General features: G+C 35.7%; 1 protein-coding gene across 2 annotated transcripts; it reads left to right on the top strand.

Moving 5' to 3' along the window:
* Positions 1 to 1,438: 1,438 nt before the first annotated feature.
* On the top strand, positions 1,439 to 9,671 carry LOC139692364 (transmembrane protein 19). 2 transcript variants are annotated; one of them, XM_071590517.1, is made up of 8 exons: positions 1,439 to 1,559; positions 1,648 to 1,830; positions 1,918 to 2,025; positions 2,117 to 2,254; positions 2,533 to 2,679; positions 4,501 to 4,605; positions 5,664 to 5,879; positions 7,517 to 9,671. In XM_071590517.1, exons 2-8 carry the CDS (start codon positions 1,668 to 1,670, stop codon positions 7,672 to 7,674), a joined length of 1,035 nt encoding a protein of 344 aa, XP_071446618.1. In that variant the 5' UTR covers positions 1,439 to 1,559; positions 1,648 to 1,667; the 3' UTR covers positions 7,675 to 9,671. The 2 variants fall into 2 exon arrangements, with proteins under 2 accessions (XP_071446618.1, XP_071446617.1); XM_071590516.1 differs by having other exon boundaries at positions 2,530 to 2,679.
* Positions 9,672 to 13,631: the final 3,960 nt, after the last annotated feature.

Genomic DNA, 13,631 nt, shown 5'->3' with positions numbered 1-13,631 from the left:
TTCTGCAATGTACGCAGTTATGAGGTACAATTGGTGTGAAAGGTTCTCAACAAGAAGTGGACCAAAAATATCATAGACAATAGAAGGCAAGATTTTTTTGATTGACTATCCAAAATGAGTTAATTCTAGATTTTTCCCCGCCTTTAATTAAGTTTTTATCGGCCATCAATGGTGTAAGAAGCGGGACTAGTTTCTCCTCCCGAATATTTTTATTTTCAGAGCGAGCGAAGTATGCCTAGGGAAAGCGACTATAGTAATAGTTAGATTAGTGTTTGAGGATTGTTTTATAAATCATCGAGAGAGATCGTTAAATTAATGTTTTAATCAACGGACTAAGGTCATTTTTTTCCAATTCGATCCCCTTCCAGGAATGGTTCAAGAAATCACCGTAATTGGCTTGAAATGAAGAACATTTTCATCTTCTATGTCAACTTTCTCCAATAGCCGCAGATATTAGATAAATCTATAGGCGACACCAATCTCGATCTACACCGGTAGCGCATCCCCTTATTTCAGCCAATCGCACAACACAATAGTTCACATGATCGCGCAGTACCGGTATTATACTTCAAAAACTATACCCCCACGAACTTACGAACGGATATCATCACCGTAATAGGTGTAGTCTTTTTCGATAATAGCTCTCCCTTCTTTAAACGTATGCCAAACCAATTTTAATTGGACATCATGAAAACTTTTAACGAACAAAATATTTAAACATTGGGTTATTTACGTTTCACAACATTTAATTTTCTTAAAAATTATCAAAAATCCTCTCAATGACTTGGAAACAACAATTGTGGTGACCTCATCGAAAATGTTACACAAAATATGGAAATTCAATAGGACAACAGGGCCTGTGAAATAGAACTTATGCAGACTAGAAGATTTTTCTCCACCACGTGACAAGCTGGCATTTCTAAAGAATATTCCTTTTCTTGTCAGAAAACGGTCAATAGTAGTTTCACATTGTCGTCTAGGTGGAATACTATATGTCACACGACTATCAATCATTAGGTCCAACATCGAATTACTGCGATAAATTACAAAACAATAATCTGACTTGACAGTCCACACAAGCATTTCTGGGCATAAGATAAGCATCATGCTATTAAAATAACCTGTCACAATAAATCCACGCAATATTCTATTTTATAATGTTTTTCAATTCCGGGAAGACCATTCGGGCATTCCGCTCAAAGAGAAGCTCATATTTCTCATCTTATTTGTAATGACGACTTAAGGATTTTTTCCATTACCTAGATGACGCTGTGGTAAATATCCTTGTCCCATATGTTGTAATGAAAATTCACTTCAATGATATGTTTAATGCCAACTAATTAACAATATTACCATTCAACACCAACACAACAAAAGTGTTTCCAAACTGCCCTCTATCGACAGAGCTTTTAAAATAAAAGAATATCGAAAATTAAAACATATGGTGCCATAGGAATGTGTTTCTAGTTTTATAGAGGTTTTGACCAGTTATATCATCGGCACTCTAATGTTGTGACGGAACTAGACGTATAACTGTTAGCACCTCCTTCAAACGACGGGTATGAAAATTATTTCATCCTGCGTCATTACGGTTTTTACAAGGTAATTGAATAGTAAGATACTATATCTTCCTATTTTAAATTTCAGATGTTCAGAAACCAGAAACAATGGTCTCCAACGAGAAAACTAAGTCGGAGTCCAAGTCGGACGTGAACATTATGCTACCTATTATGATATCCGCGGTCGCCTTACCAGTGTCCTTATTTATGTGGATAGGAAGCATGGCATGGTCGTTCCTCATTTCCAGTCCAGAAGCCTCGAACAGTGAAGGTGATTAAGTATAACTGAGTTGCCAGGCTTATTTCTAATTTCTTCAGTGAGTCGTTACGCTGAGCAATGAAATTTCTGTCAATTTAGATATGGTCATCCCACCAACCCGGTGGTTTACATCCATTGTCACACCTTTGGTGGTTACACTCTGGGGCCTCAAAAGAAAAAGCCTTAATCGGAGCGGAGCAGCTCTCGGTAAGCAGAAATATGGTTTTGAATAACGATGTATGTATAAAGGTAATTGATTCAATTTTCAATTAAGATGCTTATTTATCTACTGTCACAGGTCTCATCATTGGTTTTGTCCTTACACTTAGTAACTACGCCTTCCTGGCATGCCTATTCACTTTCTTCTTCACCTCATCCAAGGCAACAAAATTCAGGAGCGAATCTAAAAGAAAATTTGAAGAGGATTTCAAAGAAGGTGAGTATTATGTCACTGGAATCCTCAGTTTGATAGCATAAGTATTTTGAGTAATGTGAATGGGAAATAATTGTAACTTTAAAACGTACGTAATGATAAAATCAAACAAATTCAAGCATCCTTACATTTTTAGGTATGGATTATATATGTTTCCATTCTAATATTAGAGTTTTTCCGAATGCTCTAGTGTCAGGTTTTTATCATTTTGATTGAAACGTTTTATGCTTTTAAATAGGATAAATGTTTTTAAGCCTTATGTTTTTCTTAAATCTAAGGAGGACAGAGAAATTGGATCCAAGTCCTTTGCAATGGTGGGATGGCAATGCAGTTGGGAATCCTCTATCTGATTGATGCTGGCTGTGGAGAACGTCCAATTGACTTTGTTAAAGACTACAGAGCATCCTGGCTGGGAGTTGGTATTTTAGGTACTGATCAAATTTTGGGCCCACTAATAACAATAATGCCATTAAATTTGTCTTGGTTTAACAACTATAGAAATGCGATGAATGAAGGTTTAAATAGGATTATGTTAGTGGTAAAGTTGATAGCAGAAATATTTGAGGCAGAAGATGTGGTAATAAAATATATTGTGAAGTATTAGGATGTTGAGGGGTGTGGTAAAAGATTATGAATCAATAAAAATGCGATACGTGACTTCTCTTTTATGTATAATGCCATGTCTCTGGGACAGATTAAATATAATGATAAATGGAAGTTGACGAAAATATTAAGTAAGAAGGTTAGGTGAGGAAGAGAATAGTCATTTTATGGGGTATGAAAGAATGTAGAATTTACTAGGACTCTCGGAAAGCAATGAATTAGGGAAGAGGGTTTTTTTTTGTGAAAATGTTTCAAATGTTCAAAAAGATGTTTAATATAGTTTATGAGGAGCATATAGACAGCAGTCCCTGTCACAGTTTCGCACGGACTTGGTTGTTTTGTTCACAGGCTTGGGACTTCTCAGTTGCTTTATAATTCTAGCCATTGCCTTTGATTATTGTGTAAGTTTATTTAGACCCTCTTTTAAGGTTTGCATTTAAGGTGTTCAGCCAGATACCAGTGGAAGAAGCTCCTAAAGAATGGTGATGGTTATATATATCTGCTGTGCATAAACAAGGAAACGGGAGGAAGATCCCATGTAACTAATTATTTTATAAAAAACAAGGAAAATTACCTCAGTCTGCAGAATTTTCAGTAGCTTCCATGAAAACAAGCTGGAGCCAGCAATTGAAGGAAAAATATGGAATGATAATTCAGGCTTCACTGTGGGGCAATCATGCACGGGCCATATTATAAGCCTAGGTAGATAAGCAAAAAGATATTTACTAAGAATGAGGAAGTTTTGTCATATTTGTCTGGAAAAAGGAGACTTTGAAATGTGGCATAGTCCTTTTTAACCAACATCAGGAACCGATTTAAGATATTGAGTTAAATCCCCATGAACAACACGGAACGAGGATGTACACTGGTAGTGTGAAGCGGCAATCAAGGTAGCGAAGAAAATATAAACTCCATTTGGAACAACCAAAGAAATTGGACAAGGCTTAATCCTTTTTAAAATATATGTGCAGGATGTACCAGAGTGGGTTTGCAGGATACTTGAATAAATAAAAATAACATTTCTTTTTAAAGTTCATTGCGGAAGAGATGGATACGGGTAAAGATGCATTGTGGGAGAGTTGCAATTGAAATTGGAAATGTTATATGTTGGTTTCTTTGAGAGTGAACTTTTCTCCTCTAGGCTAATGAAAAAGCTAAGCTCAGTGGGCAATTGACTCTCTCTCACTTGGTCTTCAAGAGATACTTCTCCATCTACGGGAGGAATTAATTCATTGGGGCTTTTGCCCTTTACATCACTAGCATTGAGCCCAAATCCAATGCTGTAAACACTCTTTTGTGCACCATGGTGATGGTTTAATATATATTATATATAAAATTAGAGAGATTAAGTGTAGAATGAATAGATTTGATGTCAGTCAGTTGGGTCATATTCAGGTCAAAATTAGTCTGCTGTGTATTCACTCCCTGCCAAACACCCTAGCGGTGGCTTGCAGGGTACTTGAATAAGTAAATAGCTTTTCTGGTGGGATAAGAACCTCCTTTGAGTATGGGAGAATCCTCCTCCTCCACTGTTTGAGAATGACCAAGTACTGATTGTCCAAAGTCATGGGGGTTATTAATGATAAAATTCTTTAGAAGATTTAAGATCCTTATCTTTAATTTTTTAATGTTTCTCAACTTTTTAGGAGTGTTTTCTGCTTGTAACGGTGATACTTGGGCGTCAGAGTTAGGTTCTGTGATTGGATCTTCTGAACCTGTTCTCATCACTTCAGGGAAGAGGGTTCCAAGAGGTTAGTATGTAAATTAGAAGCAGCCTGCATCTTAGTGGACAAGCCATGTTTATATTAGTAAGTGTCCAAGTGCTTTTCATGAGCAGTCAGAGCATACTTTGCTGGCAGACCCTGTGCCCAAACACAAGACCTGTGCAGGTCCAGTGGTTGCTTCTGCCTTGGAATTCATTTAAACAGCTGTGGGTAGTCACATTTTCTGGTGTGATAGTGGTGGGTGAAATGTGGACACAAGTTAAGACCACTCATGTATTTATCTCCCCAAAAATCATGTGGTTATTGAGTTTAAAGAGACTTTGCTTTATTATGTTAGCATATTATAGTTAAATAATATTGCTAATTTTTACAATTGGTTTGAGAACATTTTGACCGAATATGGTCCTCTCTTACCTGTGTGTAAATAAGTATAAATATAAAGTAATTTTTAATATCATTATTTTAGTTCCCTAAATATGTTTTCTTTGAAGTATCTTATTTACATTATTCTTCCTTGAGAGGTGAAGAATTATGGAGATCATACTTAAAAGTGTCAGAGGATTATATTTTAGTGTTTTTATTCCATGTTGAACATGGTCACCATGAACTGATTTTCATTGGCTGCTCGAGCATTTCTCTGCTATGTTAAAATGGGAAATATCGAGCTGCTGATGCTTTATTTACAATTAAATGGTTTTTGACACTCATTAGCCATTGTAATTGATGCATTAATGATGGCACACCTTCCACTGTGTATTTATGAGGATGATGGTTGGTGCTGAATATTTAATAACCAATATAATAACTTAATTAGCGACATTAATATTTGCATTGGATTTTAACATTTTCATATTTTTCAGCGCAGGATGAGGAGTGCTATGATGAGTCTTTTTCATCCATTATCTCTATTTTATAACATGTGAACATATTTTTACTCTAAATAGCATTTCTTAGTGTCAAATTTGAAGTGTATGTGTAGAATATTGATTATCCGTTGAGTTAATAATAATGATCAAAATTCATTATAAACTTCAATAATCATGCCCAGGATATGATATTTGGATTGCCATCTTTTATCATTGCAGGAACCAATGGTGGGGTGACTCCTTGGGGTATTTTTCTCAGCTTCCTTGGGGGTCTTGTCGTTGGCATCTCCTATTATCTTTCTGTGTTGTATGCTATTGATGCAGCTACCCTAGCTATTTGCCCTCCTCAGTGGCCACTTCTTGTGTTTGGAGGGCTTGCTGGGTTCTTTGGATCTCTCCTCGATTCTGTGCTTGGAGCTACACTGCAATTCTCTGGTAAGTTCCTTCTTCATCCATTCATTCCTTCCCAATGGGGAAATAATCAGCACATCTGGCTACAAGCGAGGAATGATGGGAAGAGTGAGGACATGTCACATGTATTTGTAATAAGGATTTATGACTACATTTTTTTATTTATCCTCTGCAGTGTAATATGTTGCCAATACTCCTACTTCTCTGGAAATCATCCGCGTATGTAGTTTTAAAGTTAAAAAGATGTCGGATAAACTTCAAATATCCCTATGTAAAGCACCCTACAGGTTTCAGGTGCATGGAAGGGAACTAAGGGAATAGATTAGGATTGGTATCTGTAAGTTGTCCCTGAATATATTATAGTGAATCTTTATTTCCTTCTCAGATGAAAACTTGGATGTAATGCTTTAAATTAATTTCCCTGAATATTTTTCTGAACTCCGTTTTCTCTAATTTTCTGTTACTTGACACTTCTCTAGGAAGTGATGACTGCACTAGTTGGAATTTTAATCGTAATAAAATTTAAGTAATGAACTTTTATAAAACTAAAAACTCAACAAAAATATATTTAATTATGTAAAAAAATAATATTTATTTCTTAATCAATGAATTTCATTGGAAAGACATGGTTGTCCAGTGGGTCTGAGCAGTATTTATGAAGGATAAATAGACCCCATAGTGTCAATTGTAATAGGACATAAATAACATAGTCGCGACATATTAAATGAAACAATTGTTACCAGTACTGGCAAAGGAATCATTGATTCAAGTGAAGTATCAGGCATAATTAGATACCAGATGAATGTTGATTTTATTTAGCATTTGCTTCTGATAATTGAAAACCATTTGAGGAAACATACTTCAGTGTTATAAAAGGGAAATTTGCATGAACATTCAAACATTTTCCACGGTATTATAATGAAGAAAAAACTTTTGTGAATGGTATCATTATAGAATGTACCAACAAGGAAGTGCATAACAACGGAAGTATAGGAAGTGCGTAATGTGGTATAGTATTTAGCAAATGAGAAGAAGAGAGAAATTTAGGAGCACAATAGAAATTATCAAATTAATCATTTTAAATACACTTTTTCTTTATCATTAATTGTTAACAATATTCCTTCTAAATGTTATAATTTCATGAGTGTGGGGGAAATGTATGCTGTCTAAAGCAGGTAATTTTAATTCCTTACTCTGGCGGACCAATTATTAATTCACTAATGTAGAAACAGTTTGTTGGGCACTTGCATTGTGAATACTCTGTACCACTTCATGATCAAATCAGGCTAGTAGCCTTTGTTAGAATTGGGGTAAATAAGTTTGTTCTTACAATCTTTTAATTTTTATATACTTTACACTTTCAGGCTGCACTTCATGGAATTGTTTGATGTCCATGTTAAATGAATGTGTTTGTAATTTTCCACAGACTTTATTTTATGGTACAATGCATTTCACTGACTTGCGGCATAATCAGGTACAAGTTTCACATTCAGCTGTGTGTGTATATTGTACCTAATGATGCCGCAAGTTGTGAAATACGTTGTACCGTAAAATACAGTCTGTGGGCAATTAAAAACATGGTCTTTTAAGTTTAAGCTAACCCTTACATTGACAGTGTGTGCTGAATTCTCACCCATTCTTTTTATCTTTTGGTGTAACAGGATATGACAAAGAGAAAGGCTGTGTGGTTGAGAGGAACCGTAAAGGTGTCAAGCACATCAGTGGAATACGCCTTCTTGACAACCATAGTATCAATCTTGTGTCAAGTGTGGCATTGGGGCTCCTGACTCCCAAGTTGGCATATGCACTTTGGCCTTAAATCATCTGGGAAATGAGCAGAGAATGCTCCTCCGTCCTTATCTTTGTTCTTCTCTGCCACAAAACCCCGTGAGGAAGATTTATCAATTTGTGTGAAAGTTGCCTTCGACCCGGAAGAATTCATGCCGGTTTGGTACCAACTATGGCTGCACCAGGCAGAATATGTCATGCTCACAAACGCATGAGTAATCTTTGTTTTATTTATCAAGCATAACTATTCATATCATCATGAAATATTGGCTTAAAAAATAGCTGTACTGTAATAATTCTGAGAGTCAAGCCAGTGTTGACCTCTAAAAGACTTTCTGCATTTCTAGGTGAAGAATCACAGCAATAAGGTGTCGATTATGATATTTTTCCCTCGTTGAGTGTTATCATTCACATTTCTTTTAATTATTATGAATAAATATTAGAAATTTAATTATTTTTACTCATACTTCCATAATTCTTCTTAAAGTTACTTTGATTAGATAGTGGTGGCCATTTAATTTAGATTCAGAGTTTTTTTACGCTAGTTGACATATACTTCTCAGAGAAGGGCTCTTTGAAGGCATAGAAAACACTGCTGGTACTCTTTGACTATTTAACTAAGAATAAGTTGGATACAATAATCGTTTTAAACCTCTGTATGGATCAATGACAACCATGAATAATACTCATAAAATTTGAATGTGCAGGTAGTAACGGATATATATACAATTGGCAGCATAAATGAGTGAGAAAGCTGTAAATACTCTGCAGCTATTAGCCGAGCATTATTAATTACTTCTCTGAGTCTATAGCCCTGAATGATATCATGATGATTGTATAATAATATATTTTCAGTTTCATGATTTGTGTTTCAAACAAGATTTGTAGTCATTGGCTAAGTAATAAAGATCATCAGGAGGTAATTCAAATAGAAATAATAATTTGGCTAAAATGACTCAGGTGATGGAATGAGTTGATTCTTTACTTCTTCAATTCAGAAGTCAAGCCCATTTTGCTAGCAAGTCCATGGTTTCACATGTGCCATCATCTTCCATTAAGCAGAGAAATGATTCCCCTCACAGGTTGGGAGTTTCTCTATTAAGATCAAGACAAATTAAAATCCTTTTATATTTTTCTTGAGAAAAGGCAAAGAGGTTGTATTTATTCATATATGATAATTAATTTATTCTTATATGCACACAGAAACATAAATAGCCACTTACTGTTATTACTGACAGTGCATTAAACTCTAAATCTAGTATCATGCACAAAATATGCTAATGTTACTAAGCATGATAAGTTTCAACTCTTAAATATTTTAGTCCCAAGTCAGTGGAAAAGGCACTCGTATACCATGTTCAAATTGGTTTTCAGCTTCTGAGAGCTTTTTCTTTCCTAGCACAAAGACTACGAACTTGAAAAATAAAAATGTGAAGACTGAACTGTCGTAAACTGTAATTACTCTGTACCTATGTTTATTTTATGTAATTTTAGTATTATGCTAAAATTTTGCAAATTTTGTCATCAAAATCGGAAATATAATGAACATTCCTTAGTAACACACAATCAAATTATTGTACCTTGAGTGGAAGACTTTTTAATGCTACTCACTGAAAATTGTATTTGTCTTATCTGAATTTTAATAAATAACTCGATTGAAGCTGTTTAGCCAAATGTGAATAAGCACTTGAAGAAGTTGTAATTATCGCCATGTAAGGCAAGTGGTAGATATGAAAGCATTGTTTTACTGGCTATTTGCTGAGAGTTATAGTATTTTGTGATATTTCATGTGGCATATTTATGTAGCTGAGGGAAATACTTTAAATTTTTGTCAATAGACATAGAAATAAATGATTCTCTGAGCAATCATGTTAAAGAATCCTTTATAGAGATCTATTTCTTTATCAAATTAATAATGGTTCAAGATTATATTTGTAATATTAACTCATTGAAAGCTAAGGAAAAAATTTCCCCATTGATGTCGTTCCGTATTTTTGTTAATGGTATTATATGTTTATATTGTATTTTATATCAACAAATTTTTAAAAGCTAATAAATGTTTACTAGTGTTAATCATTTTCAGAACTGCTGCATTTGTTGATCATTTCATTTTACTTGATGCTAGAGCACTTAAGTTTCTATATCTTTGAAGTATTTTGGACCAAGATGGTCAGGTAGTAAGAATTGTGTTAGGCAAATAAGCTTTCACAAGGAGGGAAAATTTTATGATAGGGACATTGAGTAAAGAGGTTAAGAATAGACTAGTGAAAACTTTGACATGGAGCATGGTTTTTTATGCTGCGGAAACTTAGTCGCTGAAGCAAGATAATAAGCCTAGATTTAGAGGCTTTTGAGGTGTGGGGATGGAGGAGGATTGAAAAAGTAAAATGCATGGATGGGAAAACAAACAAAGAGGATCTAGGTATTGTGCAGGAGGAGTGGATTACTGGGATAAATCCAAAGCACAGGCTGATGCAGATAATTTTGAATGGCATATGAATGTCAAAGACTGGAGGAGAGGAGAACAGGCAGGTTAAGAAGGGGTACGAAAAGAACAGAATAAAGAGCGATAGAATGTATATGGAATTGAATGCTTTATTGTAGTGTGGGGTCAAGTTATGCCTTGGGCAATGTTAAGAAATTTGGGGAAAGATGACATAGTAATTATAATGAGCACTTATAATGGTAGTGTACATTATTTGATATCCATCTTCTGGTAAACTTCAAAGAAGACATTTGCCAGGTTTAGAAATATAATTGATTTTTTTTATTATTTAAATAAAGAATGAATATATACATAAAAGGGGCATGGTAGGTCCAGGGGTTGAGCATTGGACTTCTGACTGGAGATCACAGGTTTGATTCCTTGGCAAGCGTCTCTGGACATACTCAACTCCGCCCAAGTTTTGTGATTTTTTGGGTACTAGATCTTCCTGGGAAGCCATAACCAGGACAGGAAAAGGAACTGACCCCCCTATCCTGATGTGTGAATTTCACACCCCGTCGGACTTAGTATTGGGTGAACTCCACTATCACCTACCAAACTGACCTTCGATTGTACGCATACGTACTCCACACTTGTATATAACATCTTGGCCATTTTGAGGTTATGACTGTTTACTAGATGGCTATAGCTTTCAAGAACGCCAATGGCGACCTTCAGTGGAACTACAATATGGCGGGAAATTCAAATTGAGATTTGTCCAGATATAAATGCTGCACCCTGTATATATTAATTCACATGGAAATAGATATAAGGAAAAGGGATGAGAACACACAACAGATTAGCACAGGAATGGTGGAGCAGGTTGAATTGAGCAGATCACAAATACAAAAAAGTTTCCTTGACTGAGAGTTGAACCACGGATCTTCAACTTGCCAGGCTGATGCTCTTAAGCATTTAAACTATCAAGGAAACTTAAATCACACAAAAATCTGTGGGGGGTTTATACAACCAACTGCCCTGATACTTTGGCCAGGAGATGGTGTTAGGGAGCTATTTCACCCACCTAAGGAGAAATGGATGAGGACACAAAAAGAAAGGATAGTATGGAAAGCAATTATACAATTTCATAAAGGATAAGAGCAGTGCATTTTATAGTACACACAGCCAGAAGAAGGAAACAAGCCACATGCACATTCAAACACAAAAACCCATCAAGGGCGAACACATATTTATTCACATAGAAAAAGATATGAGAAAAATGTATATATATATATATATATATATATATATATATATATATATATATATATATATATATATAACCCCGCGCGCACACACACACACATTCATATTAAATTTTTTTTAATGAAATATTAATCTACAATGCAGAAAACATCCTTTTAAAATATATCATGTAATTATGTTATTCTCAAGAATGGTTTGATGCTTTGATTGAGACTTTGGCATTTCTCCTTCTATGCAGACTTATTTCTTACACAAGTAAATATCTGTGCATATCATGACACTTCCAGCTTCTACTCAGTTGAATTTCTACATCATAAAAGTAGGTAAGATTAAAATTTGAGAAGGGAGAAATAGGTGTGTGAACTGTGAAAAGAAATGGAAGACTTGGAAAAAAAAGTAAGGCATGAACACGGATATGCCAAGGTTAATTTATACGAAGAGGAGACTTATGGGGATCGGGATGATGCGGTGGCTAACGTACATGCTTCCCCCCCAAGATGGCCCAGGTTCAAATCCTGGAGGCGACAAATAGTTCTCAGTGGTATCCCAATCCCTGACCACATTTATTGTATAAGCCATGCTACATTTAGGGTGCTCTTCTGGTTCATGCACTCTCTGGTTTTTGGGCAGACAAAATATTTTACTTCTGACTGGCACTGACTTCTGAATGATTGACTTTTTGTGTGCATGATACTGAGAATCTACAAAATGATCCTGATTTTTCTACCCATAAGCATCGCAAAATTTTATTTTGGCTAGAAATGTTTCTGTCTTCACACTATATCAAATTTCTCTCAGTGGTGGGAGATATTTTTAAAGGGTACAGGGACTAAATATTTGAGTATATACAATTGACTCTTGATAGCAAATTCTATCCTTGACAGTAGCCACCATAGTCATTACTTTTTATAGAACGTGTGGATAGAAGGCTCTTCCCTCCGAAAAATCTTGGCACTATCAATGCAAATAATGTAATAAATGAACCTTTTGAGTATTTCAGAAATTGCACAGTAAAACCATCCCTCAATCAATGTCTCGAATCAGGCAGAACAACTCCTATGAACTTGAGACAAAAAATATTGTTAGAAAAAGCCACTGCTCTCACAACTTTCAATGTCTACTATCTGGAGTTGACATGCTTCAGGAACTCCATGGTGAGCCTGGACTTCAGAATACTGTTTCTCTGATCTTGCTGGCCACCATCCAAGAAATGGAGCATTGCAATTTCTAACCATCCATTCCAAATTGTATTTAATGCCTACCTGGAAGGCAAGAAATACGCCAAGTGCCCAGGTCATTTTGGGCACCAGGCACAGGTGAGGAAGTGGTGTGTATTATTGAGAAAGATAGCTTGGTGAGGATAAATAACCAGGATGAAGCAATGAAAGCTCAGAGCTACAAAGGTGGGATGGTACTTCACCAGCAACAGGGATGGCTGGTCTTTGTATCAGCACCTTTTTATAGCCAGGGGTACCCTTTTTCCTCCCATTCTCAACCACTTACCATTATTATCACATATGAAACAAGGATGTTCAACCATGTGCAGAGGTTTGAGGAAGGAAGATGTTTTGTGGCAAGGATCCAAAACTTGACTGATCCACCCAATATTTTAGTGAATTATGAATGAGTATTAGGGAAATCATGACACATGAGAAGTGGAGGGGGGAACAGCAATGCCAGGACATCCTAGTTTCATTAATATTTTATATATTTCAATAATTGAATCTTCGGTTTTTCCATTTTCAACTACTTACAGTTCCATTTTGTTCCTGTTTAATTCGACTGTTCTTCTTTCTCTGAAAGCTTTCCATATCCTTGCACTTCTTTCACCACATATCCTCCTCCTCCATTTTTGTACTTTCTTTCCTCCGATTCTCACAGTTGGATCTCCAGCTTTGTATTTCAGGGGATGATAATGTAATTTCCTAAGTCAGTAACAATTCTAATCAAGGATCATTATGTGATTGGACAGTTCACTAATTGTAAGACCATATTGTTTTACAGGTGCTCCACCAAGGAAGAGATGCTGCATGGACCTTTTGTCTGGTTCCTAATCTCTGAATTATCTGCCATAAGAGATTCTAAAAGGAGTAGATATACTTTTCCCACGTCAAGGTTATTATTTTCAAAATATTTAACTCTATCAAGTCACTGGGGGTAGGCATATCTATACATTCAATCGAAAAAGAATGGAAATATACTGACAATGTGTCTGATTTATTTTATTACGTGGGATAGGTTGGCCGCTGGCGCAGAGATTATTCTCTCAAAAGCCCTGTCTGGGTGAGGGCTTGATA

The sequence above is a fragment of the Hetaerina americana genome, unplaced genomic scaffold, assembly GCF_022747635.1.
Source record: "Hetaerina americana unplaced genomic scaffold, ioHetAmer1.1.p SCAF_4, whole genome shotgun sequence".
Taxonomy (NCBI): domain Eukaryota; kingdom Metazoa; phylum Arthropoda; class Insecta; order Odonata; family Calopterygidae; genus Hetaerina; species Hetaerina americana.
This window is presented reverse-complemented; position numbering and strand designations above follow the sequence as displayed.